Genomic DNA, 15,597 nt, shown 5'->3' on the forward strand with positions numbered 1-15,597 from the left:
TTTTCATCTTTCACCAACTGCAAGAGAGAACTCATAGCCCTGCATTCACTTCTGTTAAAAATTGCTGAAGATGTGTTCTGCATCCATTTATTCTTTCTTGTTCCTTATTGTGCCAGTGAGACACAACGTTCAGAGTAAACGAAGCAGGAACTTGCATGCCCCCAAAGCACCTGGAGTGGGCATTCACTATTTCTCCTTTTTTGTTTGCTTGGGTTTTGGTTTTTTTTTTTCTTTCTTCTTCCCATGACCCTTTGCCCTTTCCTTAATATAAAATTGTCCTCTGGTCAGATTACCCTGCAGTAGATCTTTTGTTCTTGCAGTCACAGTGAGAGACTTGATTGAGATAATGACCAGATTCATCGTACAAAGGACACACATGACCTCCAGTGAGCAGCACAATGTGAGTTAGACATCTTCAGAAAAAAAACCAAACTCATAGGGGACCAAATGGGGAAGTGACAGAAACAGGCAGAGAAAAATATTTTGGGTTTATCAAACTGCTGCTTGTTATGTTCCAAAAGCTAAGGGCCAACCTGCACTAGGGAAACTTTACAAGTGCTCCCCTATTTTGCCACCACTTTTCAGCTGCATCAGTAGTAAAATATACGGGGAGCCCAGAACTGACTGTGCCACCAGCTGGCACTGCTGTCTGCTCTTTGCAGCATTCTTTAGGGCACACCTGGCAGACATGGGGCTTCAATTCCCACAGCAGCTGCTAGAGCTGCTGGCCTTGGCTGCAGCTGGTTTGGCTGAGCCAGTGGTGTCAAAACAGGGAATGTTTTGCCATGTCCTAGTGCAGACCAAGCCTAGTGCTGGACTGCTGCTTCATGTTGGTAACACTGGTGTTATTATCATCAAATTTATTCTTTTAATTTTTTAAAAATTTTATTTTATTATTTATTTTAATTATTTAATTTTTTTTAGAAAGAGATAAAACTTTGTGGAATATTTTTCATGAAAGGTTCTCTAAAAGTCTTAGCTGCAGCCACATGAAATCAAATCATATGCTGTATAAAAAAGATTCATCTGTTCTACTTTATATTTGACTAAACTATGCCAGTGTCTGACTAGTCCTTTTTAATGAACAGATAATATTTTGAAAGTCTGGGTTACAAAACAGAACTGAAAATCTAAAATACTTTTACAGAGCGGGCAGCTAAAGTTGCTGAGCAGCAGGAGAGAGAGCGAGCAGCACAGCAGCAGAATTCCTCCCCCCGGGCAGGCACTCCTGTCGGGGCTCTTATGGGGGTGGTGCCGCCACCAACACCAATGGGAATGCTCAATCAGCACTTGACACCCGTTGCAGGTAAAACGTAGGAGCTATGACCATTTTTTCCTCATCCACTTTTATCAACCCCCTTCATAACTCTGAACAAACACTCTCTTGGGTCACGTTGGAAGCAAAAGCTCAAACTCTTCAGTCTTTCTTCATGATGAAGGTGCCTAGTGCGGCAGTGGCCTGGTGTCCAGGGAAGCAGGGTCCTCCTCGTGCAGTGCTCCTGTTCTGGTAGTGTGCAGTCGTGTTTATTCACTCTGCCTCGCAGAGTTCACCTTCAGCCCTGCTGTGGCAGGAGAGCAGCAGCTAAATGGTCATCTAGTGCATGCAGCATCTGTGGCAGTGGTAAAGCAGGAGGGAAATCGTTGGGGGTTTTATTATCAGGGAGGTGAGAGGCCAGCAGATGTAACACACATTTTAAATCCAAGCAAAAGCTTTGTAGATTTGCCTCTTAGGCACTGGTAAGCAGAGCAGACCAGGATCTAGAGCCGTTGCAGAAACAAAGACAAAATGACAACATTGCTGGTTTTATCAGGTTATTTTTCAGAATAGAACTGAGCTTGGAGAACTCTTCCACGAGGTCCCTGTTGCTGGGTGTTGAGCTCCTTACCAGTTGTAATCCGGCTTGATTTCATAGGGAGTATGCTCGGAGTAAGTATTTTCAGGATCAGATCTGAAGACAATGTAGTCCACTGAAGATTCTTGTATGGAAATCAGCCATACATGGGTGAGAAAATTAATTAGGTGTGACCTGATAGGTTGTTTTCCATCCCCAGTTTCTAATGAAAATAAGAATTAAATTGCTTCAGTCAAGGTCAAAACAGTGCTGAGTAGATAAAAATGATTATTTGGAGCATTCTGGGTTTGAGTTTTGGGGTCTATTTAACTTCCCCTTTAAACATTCCAATTATTCCATTTATTCTTTTGTCATTTTTCTTTTTCTTTCTCATCTCACAGGCTGCGGCCTTATTTCAAGCTGACAGCCTGAAGCGTTTTTCATCACAATCTCTAAATCCCCTTTCAGTAAATAGGCTGCATGGATGTTTAACTGAAGGCACGTTCCTTAGTTGGTTCATGATCTCCAGGTTATAAAGCATTTATTTACAATGAGTTGCATTTTTCTTTTGGCTTTTTTTCACTCTGTTCATGGTAATTTCCCTCTGAACTGTTTGCAGTTGGTGTATGTTTATGTGTGTGTGTGTGTACACTTATCTGTGCATATATTAAAAAAAGGAGGGGGAAAAAGAGTTTCCCAGTGCTGATCTCTTTTGTGAATAATTTACTTCAGTCTAGAATATGTAGAAATACCATCCTCTTGTAGTTGTGTTTTCTTAGTTTGGTTCTTGGGTTTTTTGGCACTGAGTCACTTTTCCAGTTTTTGGAGGCATGTGTTGATGGATGTTAATACTTGCTGTTAACCTTCCTTAAAACTTCCCCGAAAATGTGCATTCTGCCAACTACCCATACTGCCTTATTTCCTGTGGCAGCACACCTCTGTTTCAGGCCATTGTCTTATTTGAGCAGATCAACACTGAAGGCTCTTCACTTTGGCTTTGGGAAATACTTCCTTAAAATAGATGATGGAGCAGATCCTTTTGAACTCCTACTTTTGTGGCCCATTTGAAAAACACAGTCTTTCATCTTTTGGTTTGCACAAGTCCTACTTGGAAGTATCTTGTTCTGTTTGGACCTCTTTGACATCCTCCTCCATCCTTGGGTTGCTTTTCTGTAGTTCAGAGAGCTTCTCCATCACAGAACTTCTTTATGGCCATGGGCCATGGCCAGGAAATCTGGAAGCCTTCTGAAGTGTTTTCTCTTAGTGTGCAGCACTTTGGTGTCTTCTACATTTGGATATTGTAAAAGTTGACATAATCTTACGCTGTTATAATAAAAAACAGGAGAACAAGTAGTTTCAAAGACATCCTAAATCACAGTTGTGGGAGCTGGAAATAGTTTGGCCATGTTTGGTAGTTTAAAATAAAAGTTTGCAATTCATACATGGGCTAAGAAAATGACTGCTCTTACTTGGAATGAGCTACAAGAAATGATTTCTCATGGACATTTGATGGCACCTTTATTAGCTAGTTGTTGAGTATTTTAATTGGAAATGTAGAACTAAGCTTCCATGATTGATAAATACGGGTTTGATTCCTTGGAGAGTTTTCTGTTTCTTTGTTTTAAAGTTTCAGAAGTTCCTTGACTGCTCTGAAGATGTGTCAGCAGCTCGGGGTGCACTGGAGGTACCAGGCAGTAGCTGCAGTGTGAACCTCTTTGTGTCAAGGAGGCTTTTTGTTGTGTTTCTTCTTTTCTTTTCTCCATTAGAAATATGGATTTTCCTGTAATAAAGAGGTACAGATGAGGTTCCAGATATGTGAAATAGGTACCTACAGCATATTTCACTTGTCAGTCTAGGTGCCCTGTGGAAAATGAAGGCTTGAGGGAGGGAATTAGTTCTTTATTTCCTTGTTGGTTTCTCCATGTAAAGCTTTTGGGATTAGAGGTTTCTCTTCTGTAACGACCTGAGGAAGTGACAGGTTTAGCTTTTATTTTTTAGCTGTTCCTCCTCCTGTTTGGACCCTGAGCTTGTTACAGCTTTGTTCTCAGTCAGAACTGATGAGAGGTTTTGGCCAGTCTCATTCCAGAAATCTGTTTTGGAAGTTCTTTCTGTGAATTGCAGGGAGTGTGGCAAAGACTTAGTGGTTTCTTGGAGCAGACTTTAGAAGCCCCAGCAAATCTGCATTTCTAACTTACCTCATCTCTCTAGACCTGCTTCTGTCCTCTGTCATCTTCTCATTGTCTTTCCAACCCCTTTCCTTGCTTACCTGGCAATGCATCCATTTAAATTAAACATTCCAGGGCCTAACAAGCATAGTGCAGTTACACTGCTTAGGTTCACTACATGGATAGCAGAAAATCTGAGCCAAACCCAGAGAAAGCTCTCAATTTTCTTCCCTTACATGCAGAAAATGAATTTTTTGAGCAGCAGCACAATACAGTGATTGCAGTGTCACTGATTTTCCTCTAAAGACACCTTGCAGACATGGACAGTGAAATTCTCTGAGGGACTGCACGTGCTCCTTTAAGTCCTTTCACTTCAGTCTAATGCCATGAGTGTAAGTTACTGCAGTCCAGCACTTTAAACCCAAGTTTAAAATTCGTGTTACTGCCTTAGTTCATTCTGGAAATGGTTTAATAAAAATCACCCATCACTGCCATTAGTTTCAAGTATGTGAATGTTGTAGGGCTTTTGTGCATCAGTTTTGCATGTGTACTGCAGGAAAATGTCTGGGGTTTGATTTTTGTGGCCTCTGAACTAGCCCACAGAGCAGGGCTGTCCATGGGGCTGGCCAGTCAGTGTTGTGTTTGTAATCTGGATGCAGATGGCAGAGCTTTAAGCTGTATTAAAACTGCTTGCATTAGTAACATTTAATTGTGGCTGAATTTATTCCTTGTGTTAACATATCTGAGTATTCAACATTTATTGCCCTGTGAGAAACATACAAATACACTAAATACTAATTCATCAAAAGTATAGGTTTCATATTTATTTTTTGTTTTTGTTGTTTTTTGGGTTTTTTTGCAAGATACTAATTGTAGTATTGTCTTGCTGTACTAAAGGTGCTTTTTTTGTGTGTGTGTGTGGATAGTGCATGTCTGTGCATACTGTGTAGACCATATTGCATGTTATTGATGCATGTTTGAAATTTGTTGTGTCCTTCAAGGCATGATGCAAGATACTAATTGTAGTACTGTCTTGCTGTACTAAAGGTGCTTTTTTTTTTGTGTGTGTGTGGATAGTGCATGTCTGTGCATACTGTGTAGACCATATTGCATGTTATTGATGCATGTTTGAAATTTGTTGTGTCCTTCAAGGCATGATAAGTGGCTATCCACCGGTGCTGCCACCTTTGCAGGGCCCAGTTGATGGCATTGTTAGCATGGGCAGCATGCAGCCACTTCACCCAGGGGTGCCCCCACCCCACCAACTCCCGCCAGGTATGCCAGGCATCCCAGGCATCCCACCACCCGGTAAGAGCCTCATCCTCATTCCCTCTTTATTTCATTGTCATGTACTTGGTTTGAGTTGTTACAGGAGTTCTCTGCAGCTTGTTCTGCTTGTGCCTTTGGTTTGTGAGCAGCAGCACTGCTGAATGTGAGGGGTGTGCAAAACACTGACACTGCAGCATATCCAGTGAGCCCTGAGGGAAAGGGCACTGGAGAAAGTGGTGCTGCTCCAGCAGGAGTTTTATTCCAGCCAGAAAAGCCTTGGTGATTGTACTTGAGTATATCAGAAGTGTGAAAAGCTGAAATCAGCCTGTTCATATCATTATGTCATTTGAACAGTGTCTCTGCACTCATCCTTTTCTTATTTGAAGTGGGCTTATAAATGAAATTCATTGTTCTCTTTCCTTACCAGAGCCTTTTTCAGTGTGTTAATGTCAGACTGCACTGAAGTGAGCCTGGTCATGTAAGACTCCTTGGCCACGGGGGCAGTGATGTGTTCCTGTAAAACAGTGTTCAGATTAAAGCTTCCTGATAGAACAGTGACTGGAAACATGTGGGGACAAGGTGAATTCAGAATTCTCTGTGACAAAATTTTGAATTGATTTTTGAGAGTATTTCTACTGCATTTGCTATATTTTGCCACACTTTTAATGAAAAGTGAGGCTTAAATGAAACAAATATTTTGCCAATGTTAATGCCATTAATTTCTCCCAATTAAGGGGAAAAACATTCATCTGCCCTCTGTTCCTGCTTCCCGCTGATTCATTTTTTACCTCTGATAACTCAACTGCCTGTGAAAAAGATGTGCCATCCCTCTGTTCAGCAGTAAACAAGCTGTGGACAAAATGGTCTCATTTGCCTCCCCCTACCCCCTTGTAACAGTGTTTGTCAGAAGCTCTGTTAAGAATTTTATCTGTACACAAATGATGTGAGCTGGGGAGTTTTTGTTTGCTTGCCTGGTGTTTCTGAAATCCATCAGCAGTACCCTGCAGCTTGGCTGGGTTTGGATTCCCTGCCGTGGCACCTGGAGGGAGCAGCACAGCAGCTGTGCAGTGACACTTGGCACACATCAGCCCAGCGTGTGGGAGGTGAATCCAGGACACTGCATCCCTCTGAAGGGCTGTTCCCACTGCCGTGGGCTGGGTGTTTGTGTGAAAAACTGACAGGATGTGGGTTAGCAAAGAAACAATGTCTGGGAGTGGAGGACCACACGTGAAGTGGTGCTGAGCTGGGCACAGCAGGCTGAGGGTGAAGCTGTGCTCTGATGTTGGGAAGGGGAGGGTGCCCTCCTCCAGAGCCCTTCCTTCCCTTTGGACCAATTCCAAAGCTTGTGTTAGCAATGTTTTTCTCAAATTCTGACCTGCTGTTGGTACAGATACAGTTAAAATGGGAGCTGTGATCAAATGGAAAGTGCATTTGAAAAACCCTTTAGTGAATGAAACCCACTGGCACATCCTTTGATCACTGATACAGAAATGCATTTAATTAATGTAAATTAAATCCTCAGGAAGAGCACAGTTAGTCTGCAGCTTTTCCAATGAATGACCATGAGAAGTGGCACAAACAGAAGGAAAAGCAGCAGCACACACAACTTTCAAGCATCTGTATGTCAAATGTCAGGAACTGCATGACTTTCATTTAGATGTGCACATTTTTGTATGTAAGACTGACACAGTTGTGCTGCACTCTGTGCAGTAGGGAGAAGTCCCAATATGTTTGAGAAAAACAGCTTTTATTTTTTTTACATTGATTTCAAATATTCATTGTTCTGTATTTAAGGCTATTGAAGCTTAACCTGCATTTTGTATTAGTGAGAAGTAACAGATTTTGTGCAAAGGCTTGAATTTCATCCTGCTGTGTACAAAAGGAAATGTTAAATATTGCTGAAGCAGATCAGCATTTCCTTTCTTAAAGGAAAGGACTTCAGGAAGATCCTGTCAGCCAAAGGTGTATATTATAAAAGAAAAGATGCAGTCAGGCAATCACTAAGTAACATGAAAAACACCTGAAAAGCAAAACCTATTCAGTTTGCATTTCTCTAACTAAAATAATCCAACAGGCCACATATCAGTGTTTGGTAGTTGTCATGTTGGCTTTTTTTTTCATTCAGAAACTTGTGAAGTTTTTTATTGGGGGCGAGGGGGATATTTGATTGTTGTACATCTACTTAAAATAACTGTGAGCAGTGATATCAAAGTATGAATTCTTGCTGTTGAAGACCAAAGAGGCATTTGTCACTGCTCTGAAGTAAGACTAATTATTTTATATTTTGGAATATAGGTGTTATAGGCCAAAATGTGTCCCCTATGGTAGGCACTCCAGCACCAGGAGCAAGTCCTTTTGGACAGCAGGTGAGTCATTTTTGCATTATTTATGAGGCTCTAAGGCTCAGAATTGGCATCTGAGCAACATCCCAGTTCAGACATGTAGGCGTGCACATAGGTTTTCCCAGGGAGGACAGAAATGAAATGTTCTGATGTGTTTAGAACCAGTTAATATCTCACACTCAGAGAGCGTGTCAGTATTTATGGTTGAATTGTTGTTACACTCGGGACGTTGGTCCAGTGAGGTAACTTCATTATAAATAGTGTTTTATAAACATTAAAAGGCAGTGTTTTGTCTTAGTTTTCTACTAAACTGAGTCATTTTAGCATAGTGTGAAATTGCTGATAATTTAGGTTTTGCATGCTTTGTGACACAGAGAGTACACTGCCCATTTTATCAGCTCCTGATAAGTAGGTAAAAAATACTCATATTTCACAAACTGATAAAGCAGATGTTCATTGGCAGTTCAGAATTTATGTTTGAGGAACTGTGATGATCTGATGTTTCTTCTCAGTGATTAATGCAGATTAACTGTTCAGAACATTCCCAGTTTTACTGACCAAATTTTTGCATCATAAAGACAAATGTGGATTTGGCTTGAGGGTGTAAAGAAGAGGAGGGAGAATGGCTATCCACAGGCAGATAGTGGTGGTGGGGGAGTGATTGTAAACTAAAAGAGGAGAGGTTTAGTAGGTTCTGGGAAGAAGTTCTTTATTCAGAGTCACTGACCCAGAGAAGCTGTGGCTGCCCCACCCCTGGAGTCATTCAAGGCCAGGTTGGATGGGGCTTGGAGTGACCTGGTCTAGTGGAAGGTGTCTCTGCACATAGCAGGGGGATGAAATAGGATGAGCTTTAAGGCCTCTTTCAACCCAAACCATTCTGTGATTCTGAGTACCAGAAGTTAAGTAGTAAAGTGTTGATGTCATGACATTGAGTTGTTCCAGACCACAGGATGTCTGTCCTAAGAGTTCTCAGTGCTGCTGGTTAATCACAGTGGTGGGAATTCTTCAAGTGACTGGCAATTTTCCTGCCTGAGATTTTTGCCTGACAGTGATTCTGTGGAAGAAACCCAGTTGTCTAAGGATCCATATCAGTTTGGATTAGGTGTTGTAGAGTTAAATTTTGTGCTTCACAGACCACAGTATTTCATATCGAATTGGAGAAAACATGAAATAAAACGGAGATCAAAGGCGTAATTAGGGTTAGAAGAGATATGGTGATGATATCCAGAGTATATTTGCATAAATCAGAAATATGAACAATATCTGTTGAGTATGAATAGTTGGTTTGCACTTCCTTTCTCTGTACATCTCCAGAGAAATTTCCTCAGGCTTTTGCACATCAGTTGAAACTCCATTGCAGGAGGATGCCCCAAGGCCGGGGTGTGCCCTGCAGTCCCCGCTGTGCCCTGGGTGTGACTCCTGGCTGCTTTTCCTTTCAGATCGGGATCCTGGGCCCGCCGGGCCAGCAGGCGCCCCCGCCGTACCCCGGGCAGAGCCCCGCCAGCCAGCCCGTCCTGCAGCAGCCCAGCACCCCCATGTTCGTGTCCCCTCCACCAAAGACACAGAGGCTCCTCCATTCTGAAGCCTACCTGAAATACATTGAGGGGCTCAGTGCTGAGTCAAACAGCATCAGCAAGTGGGACCAGACCCTTGCAGGTAAGGCTTTGGGTTCCTCGTAGCTCATTATTTTTGCTTTTGTAGGAGCAAAAGGAGAATTGCAGAGTTATATTGCCTTTCTCTAGAATAAAGCATGAACTAATGGGAGCACTCGTGTTTTGCAGCACGGAGGCGAGACGTGCACCTGTCCAAGGAGCAGGAGAGCCGGCTGCCCTCGCACTGGCTGAAGAGCAAGGGCGCTCACACCACCATGGCCGACGCGCTGTGGCGCCTGCGGGACCTGATGCTGCGCGACACCCTCAACATCCGCCAGGCCTACAACCTGGAGAACGTGTAGGGACACCTCGGGACTGCCGCTGCTTCGGTGCTGGGTGGCCAGAGATAACCTACAATAATTTGTATTGCATTTTACTGTACATTGCAAGACCATTTTTATATAAGGACACTTTTAATAAGCATATTTCACTTTTTGTTATATTAAGTTGACTTTATCAAATACACAGATTTTTTGCATATGTTTCCTTTGTTTGAAAGGCGATTTCATAATTGGTTGAGTGTAGTCAAGGATTCATCTTTCTTATACTTTATTGCTGAGAATCTGATGCCATTGTTTTTATATAAAAAAAAAAAAAAGGAAAACAAAGCATTTAGAGATTGATACAGTGGAATGTGAAGTAGTCATAGTTTACATCCTATAAGAATGTGTGTACCTGTGCTTGTGTGTGCTGGCCACTTCGGGCAGAACTGCTCGGGTGTGAACAGGGAGGATCTCTTAAAGGAAGCTAAAGGTAAGATGTGCTTTGGCCCTAAGGAAAATTGGCATTCCAAGTCAACACTGAGGCGGCTGCGTGGGCCACAGCAGCCCTGGAAGTGCTGGTATGGACAGGACAGGGGTGTCTCGACTGCTCATGTTGTCCAGTCCTGTCCAGTTACTGACCTGTGTAGCCAAGGCCATTGTGATCCTAAATCAGTAACGGCCCCTGTGCTGGCAGGCCCTTAGAGGGGAGGTGTTTCATCTGCCGTGGCCTGTGCTGGGAGCTCTGTGATGTCCCCAATACCCAGCAGTGGGACAGGGAAGTTCCATCCCTGGGAGCTCCTGTCTGTGCTGGAAGAGGCTCGCAGAGCTCAGAACCAGCCCAGGTCTTGGAAGGTAAGTTAGGGGAGAAAAGTGGAGTTGTTCTGTTAGTGAAGTAATGTGATGTTTTTTGAAATTCACACAATTGGGCATTGTAAGACATTTTTGTATGCTTTCTTTAAGTGTATTCATTAACCTTAGTTAAAGTTTTGCAATGCAAATTGAGTGAAATTGGATGCTTAAATTAACTTGAAAGTAAAATACTACTGTATGGTATGGCATGTGTAAGGTCAGCATACCCAGTACATTGGAGAAATAGAGTACTTGCATTGCAGCCTTCAAAGGGTTTGGGGTTGTTTTGGGGTTTGGGGTTTTTTCTTTTTTTTTTTTTTTCCTAAGTAAAGTAGGTATCGACTCTTCTTGCCAAATTTCAAGGTTGTGGCTGCCTTCTGCTAAAAACTTACCTGTCCTCAACTAACCAACCTTTTGGACTACAAAGTTATTTGTTTAAAGGTAAATCCTTTTGTTTATTTAATTTTGGAAAAAGAATTAATATTTTTGGATTGCTTTAAGTAACTGGGAAAGCTCTGTGAATTTGGGAAAAGTCAGCAGGAATGTGAGCACTCCAACTCAGCCCAAATGAACTGATTTACTGGTACACTTCATTTATGGTAGAGGTGTTCATCATGTGGAAATGAGTTCTAAAGTCTGTTGGTACAGAACATTTTCATTTAAGTATATGTGGCAGAAGGTTAAATTAAATATTTTCCTTCAAATACTGGCTATCTTGGGGTTTGTTTTGCTGATGTAATTAATACTCATGAGGGAAGTGACACTTGCAAGTATAAACTGTGATTTAATTTTAGTGGCCAATTCTTCTCCCTCTCCTATTGCAATCTTCCAGTCATTGCACAAAATACCCCAGGTAATTACAAATAGGCACTTACAGTTAGTTTAGGTCACATGTGCAATGGATGTGAAGGAAATGGAGCAAAACAACATAGAGGGAAGTGACAGTTTTGAACTCTACAAGTAGCACACCCATGGTACAGAAGTTCTTTACTGGCCTTTGTATATTTCCAATTTTATTTAATAAAGTAGAAATTGAATAGTCTTAGACCACCCCTGTAAAATGTGTTTAAGTTACCATAGGTTTTGCAGGTTTTAGCCACAAAGATGGGATGTTGAAGTGAATCAGGCAGCAAAATCCTAGTTTTTGAGCATTTGGAACTATCATGGATTGTACTAATACACCACCAGATTCTCCTACTTCTCAGCATTAACAAAAATTACACCAAAGAACCCGGGATGAATTTTAATTAAATTATTGTTTTATTTATTTTCTTTTGAGGACTGGATGGGACTCCCTTTGGAGCCTGTATAACTCAGATGTTTAATTTATCTGAAGGTCAGTGATGAGCAGATGTGCAGCACTGGCTCTCTCCTGCCGAGCAGCTGAATCCCTCCTTTCACTGCTCTTTCTGGCCCAGGAGCAAGAGATTGGAAGTGCAAACAAAACCTGGCTCCTCCCTCAAGGCAGTGCAGAGCACTACCAACAAGCCACTGGGCTGGCCCTGATCAATTATTTTAAGCCTTATTTATTTCAAAATCGTTTTTCTCTATACTGGAGGCATTTCAGTCGATTGCAGTGAAATTTAGGATATAATGGCTACAGTCTAGAATTCAAAACCAGCAAAAGAAACTTCTCACTCTGGTTTAAAAAAAAAAAAAAAGACATGTCTGTCTGTCTCTTTTTCTCTCTTTGTGGGTGTTTGAGCCCCTCATCTGTTTTTCACTGCCGTTCATTGTACTGGTGTAAACAAAACTTTCATATTAAAATAAAAGGATGTGTGGGCAATGGTTGGCTTCTGTGAGAGTGGAAAATAGATAAAACCAGGACAGGTATTTTCATAAACCAGTTGGAGACAACTAATAATTATTTGTTCTCTTCCTCAGTCCTTCCCTTCCATGAGAAAATTTACTGTTTGTGTAAAAATTCAAAACGTTGATGTTGGTGACTTTTTTTCAGCATATGTTTTTGTACCTGGTTTATCCATGCTTGGCTTTTCATTAGATCTTGTACTGCTGAAGGCTGAGCTGCTAACCAGGTTTATAACATGTATGTACCATCACTTTGTTTACCTGAGTCTTTTTAATTTGAATAAAAATAGTTTGCAAAGTGTTTTGGATTAACCAGGTTTGAGTGTTCCATTAAGACTTCTGTTAGGATTTTATTTCAGGTAATTCTGGCTGTAGCTGATCCAGATGTTCTCAAGTCCTTGGTACATGTGTGCTTGTGTGTGGATAAGATATCCTTTTCCTATTGTCCTGTGTATTTTGAGGTGTTCCTGTAGGTGATAAGAGCAGTGGTCTTGGAAATTGAGCCATCCAAGAACATGAACAGTGAACCTTGAAAAATATCTGAAGCATTGGGAACCAGCCTGAGTGGAGGTGGTAAGATTCAGTCAGTCCCAGATGCTCCTTATTAACTGGTTTGAAAATAAACAGCAAGCCTTAATTTCATATAGAAGCTAACGTGGTTCAGGACTGTCTTCCATGTAGCTGTTTAATAGAGGAAATTAGATGAGTAACATGGAAAAAGCATCTTTTACACAATTCAATTAGAACCAAGGACAGAAATTTTCTGTACAAACCGCAAGAAAAATTAAGTGATAGGAACCTCTTAAGGTGCTTGGCATAAAATTTACAGAGAGCTATTTAAACAGAACACAGCATTATTCAATTAACACACAGCCGTGTTCTCAGCCTGAGGGATAAATGCTGCCTTTCATACAGGCTGCCAGCTTCACAACACTTCTACCCTTCTGTTGCAGTTGCCCAGAGGAAACTGATTCTAATCATCCTCCACATCTTATTTGTTCAGTCTGAGATACTAAAGATCAACCATAAATGTATGTAGCTCCCTCTTAGCTACAAGTGCACAAAATTGAAGTTTCAGAATGTCTGGGCACTGAACATTGTGTGAGCTCTGGTTCAGTGAAATTTTGATTCATAAAATGAAACCTTTTATTAATTTTGCCCTACTGTATTTGCCAGTGAGTCTAATTTGACCCTCATCTTTGGTATAAAGCACCAGCATCCAGTACTGATTTCAGGAAGTTCCTCAGGAACAGCATTCACCCCACCAGTGCTGGGAAGATTTTTTCCCCTTTCTGAAGGAGCTGGGGATAGCCAGGAACAGAGTGCAGCTGCAGTTTGGATCTGTGTGTAAGTCCAAAGTGAAAGCATTCCTCCACTGATGACAGGAAGAGTTTTGCACCAAGGAAAAATTCCCCAATACATCAGATGGCTGTTACTTCCTTTTGCTGCTTTTGAAAAGCTTGGATAAAACTGCTGCAGCCCTGTGCCAGGGAGCAGTGCAGGCTGGCACAACCATCCTTCCTTCTTTCAGCTCTTCCCTGGCTCACCACAGGTTTTTCAGCAGATGGCTGCACCCTTGTGTGCACAGCTGCAGGGGAATGATCAACAGGTCCATTTTTTCCCCAGAATCATTCTGGATTGGTGGTGGAGTTGTCCCCTTTCAAATGCTGAAGTGGTGAGCAGCACTGCTTGTGCATAGGTATCACTCTTTGTTCCCAGGTGACTTTTTACTGCTGCTGCCTTACTGAGTTGAATTTTTGCATGCTTGGTATCCATCTTGCCCTGACTGCCACAGTTTGGAAAGCTTGCAGCAGGATTGCTTTGCTGAGTCTCACCCACAAGCTGTTGCTGTGGCCATTGCAGAACACGTGAAAATGCTGTTGGGGTGAGAGCTGTGCTCCAGGGGGACACCAGTGGATTCCCTGCAGAAGGGAGGGATGTGCTCAGCCCTGGGGCTGGCAGGAGCTGGCAGGGCTAGAAGTGAAAGCTGTGACCCTGGCTCACTCCAACAACCTGGAACAGCCACAAGGTGTTGCCTGAGTGCCGAGCCAAAGGAGAGCTCTTGCTTCCTCCCTGTTCCCCTTGCCACAGCAGATGGATGGGGAAGCTGGAGGATGGGAGGGAGACAGGGACATGAGAGTCAGGCAGTACTGGGGAAGGCAAAGAGCACAGAGTTAGGAGTCGGAAGGAATAAAACTGCAAAACCAAATGAAGGCTTTGGCTGTTGAAGATGGGGTGTAGTTTAAAACCGATACTAAATCCCCGAGTATTCTCAGCTGTGGAATGGGCTGGAATTTTGGAATGGGGAATTGCAGCTATTCTGATTTCCAGCATTAGTGAGAGACTGGCAAAATCTAAAAATGCCAAAGGGTCAGCACTAGCAAACACACTGAGACTGCAGCTCAGATTTCTAAATGTCAAGCTTCATATTCTGTCATAACAGCTCTGTGTTGCCTGAAGTGGTGCAATGCCAGCTCAGAGGATTTTATTCCTGCAGCGGTCAGTGACATGGAACTCCCTGACACCAGACATCCTGTGAGTGACTGCAGCCTCCCTCCCTCTCTGTTTACCTGGCTGGAGCCATCCCAGAGATCTTCCAGATGTGCCTGGTGCTCTCAGCTGCTAGTGGGAAACAGTCACTGCAAAACAAGCAAGAGTCTGAAGTGAGAGCTGGGCTTGGCTCACGCTGTCTGTGCAACACTGCTGCTAGTACAGGAGTGCTTCAGGGAAGCCACAGGAAGTTTTCACAAAGCTCCCAAGTCCTGGGAAATAATTAGGGTACAGGGCTCTTGCTTAAAAAAAACAACCCATATATTGAAAAACTTAATTGTTTTATGACAACAGAGCACAAGAGAGTTTCAAAAAGCTCAAGAAATAAAATCAGATGGAGCAAAAGCTCAGCAGTTTTCATTAATTGCTTTGTTCTTTACTGCTACAGTCAGGGTTGACTTCAGCATGATGGTCTGCGACCATCTGCAAAAAGCAGCTTGTTCACGAGTTTTGGGCTCTGCCTTGGAACTAAACTCAAAGGTTCTTTTTCTGAAATAGAGGCTTTCCTCAAGATATTCACTTGCTGCTCAATCAAAATATGCAGTGACACAGTCACATCTCTAATTCTGTCAGTTTTTATCCCTTGAAAACACAAGTAGCACTAATCCTCCAGATCAAGGCCTTGGAAGGCACAACACGAAGGCTCCCCTGTGTTTGCAAGTGGGGAACCTGCACCTTGACCTCTACAGAGCTGCCCCTGTCTCTGAGCTGATGAAGACTTACAAAGGCTGGCAGGAGGCAGCACGGGAAGCCCTCTGAGGTCATGAACTTCCTCGGGGTTGATTTCAGGCTGATCTTAAGAATTGGCTTCTTTGTTGCACCTTCAGGCTGCACCCCTCCCCTCAGACATTAAACAATTGTATCAA

At 42.5% G+C, this 15,597-nt stretch overlaps 1 protein-coding gene across 13 annotated transcripts in view; it reads left to right on the top strand.

The window, feature by feature from the left end:
• PBRM1 (polybromo 1) overlaps positions 1-12,493 on the top strand; it is a 52,837-nt gene extending 40,344 nt beyond the window's left edge. For 5 of the 13 annotated variants that reach the window (XM_039734139.1, XM_039734140.1, XM_039734141.1 and 2 more), the window contains 3 exons: positions 7,562-7,632; positions 9,048-9,264; positions 9,390-12,493. In XM_039734139.1, the coding sequence (XP_039590073.1) occupies positions 7,562-7,632; positions 9,048-9,264; positions 9,390-9,562 (461 nt within the window). In that variant the 3' untranslated portion in view covers positions 9,563-12,493. Of the gene's footprint in view, positions 1-1,147; positions 1,307-5,149; positions 5,306-7,561; positions 7,633-9,047; positions 9,265-9,389 lie in introns of all 13 variants that reach the window. The other 8 variants (XM_039734134.1, XM_039734135.1, XM_039734132.1 and 5 more) reach the window with 4 other exon arrangements.
• Positions 12,494-15,597: the final 3,104 nt, after the last annotated feature.

The sequence above is a fragment of the Passer montanus genome, unplaced genomic scaffold (assembly GCF_014805655.1).
Source record: "Passer montanus isolate IOZ18808 unplaced genomic scaffold, ASM1480565v1 scaffold9, whole genome shotgun sequence".
Taxonomy (NCBI): Eukaryota; Metazoa; Chordata; class Aves; order Passeriformes; family Passeridae; genus Passer; species Passer montanus.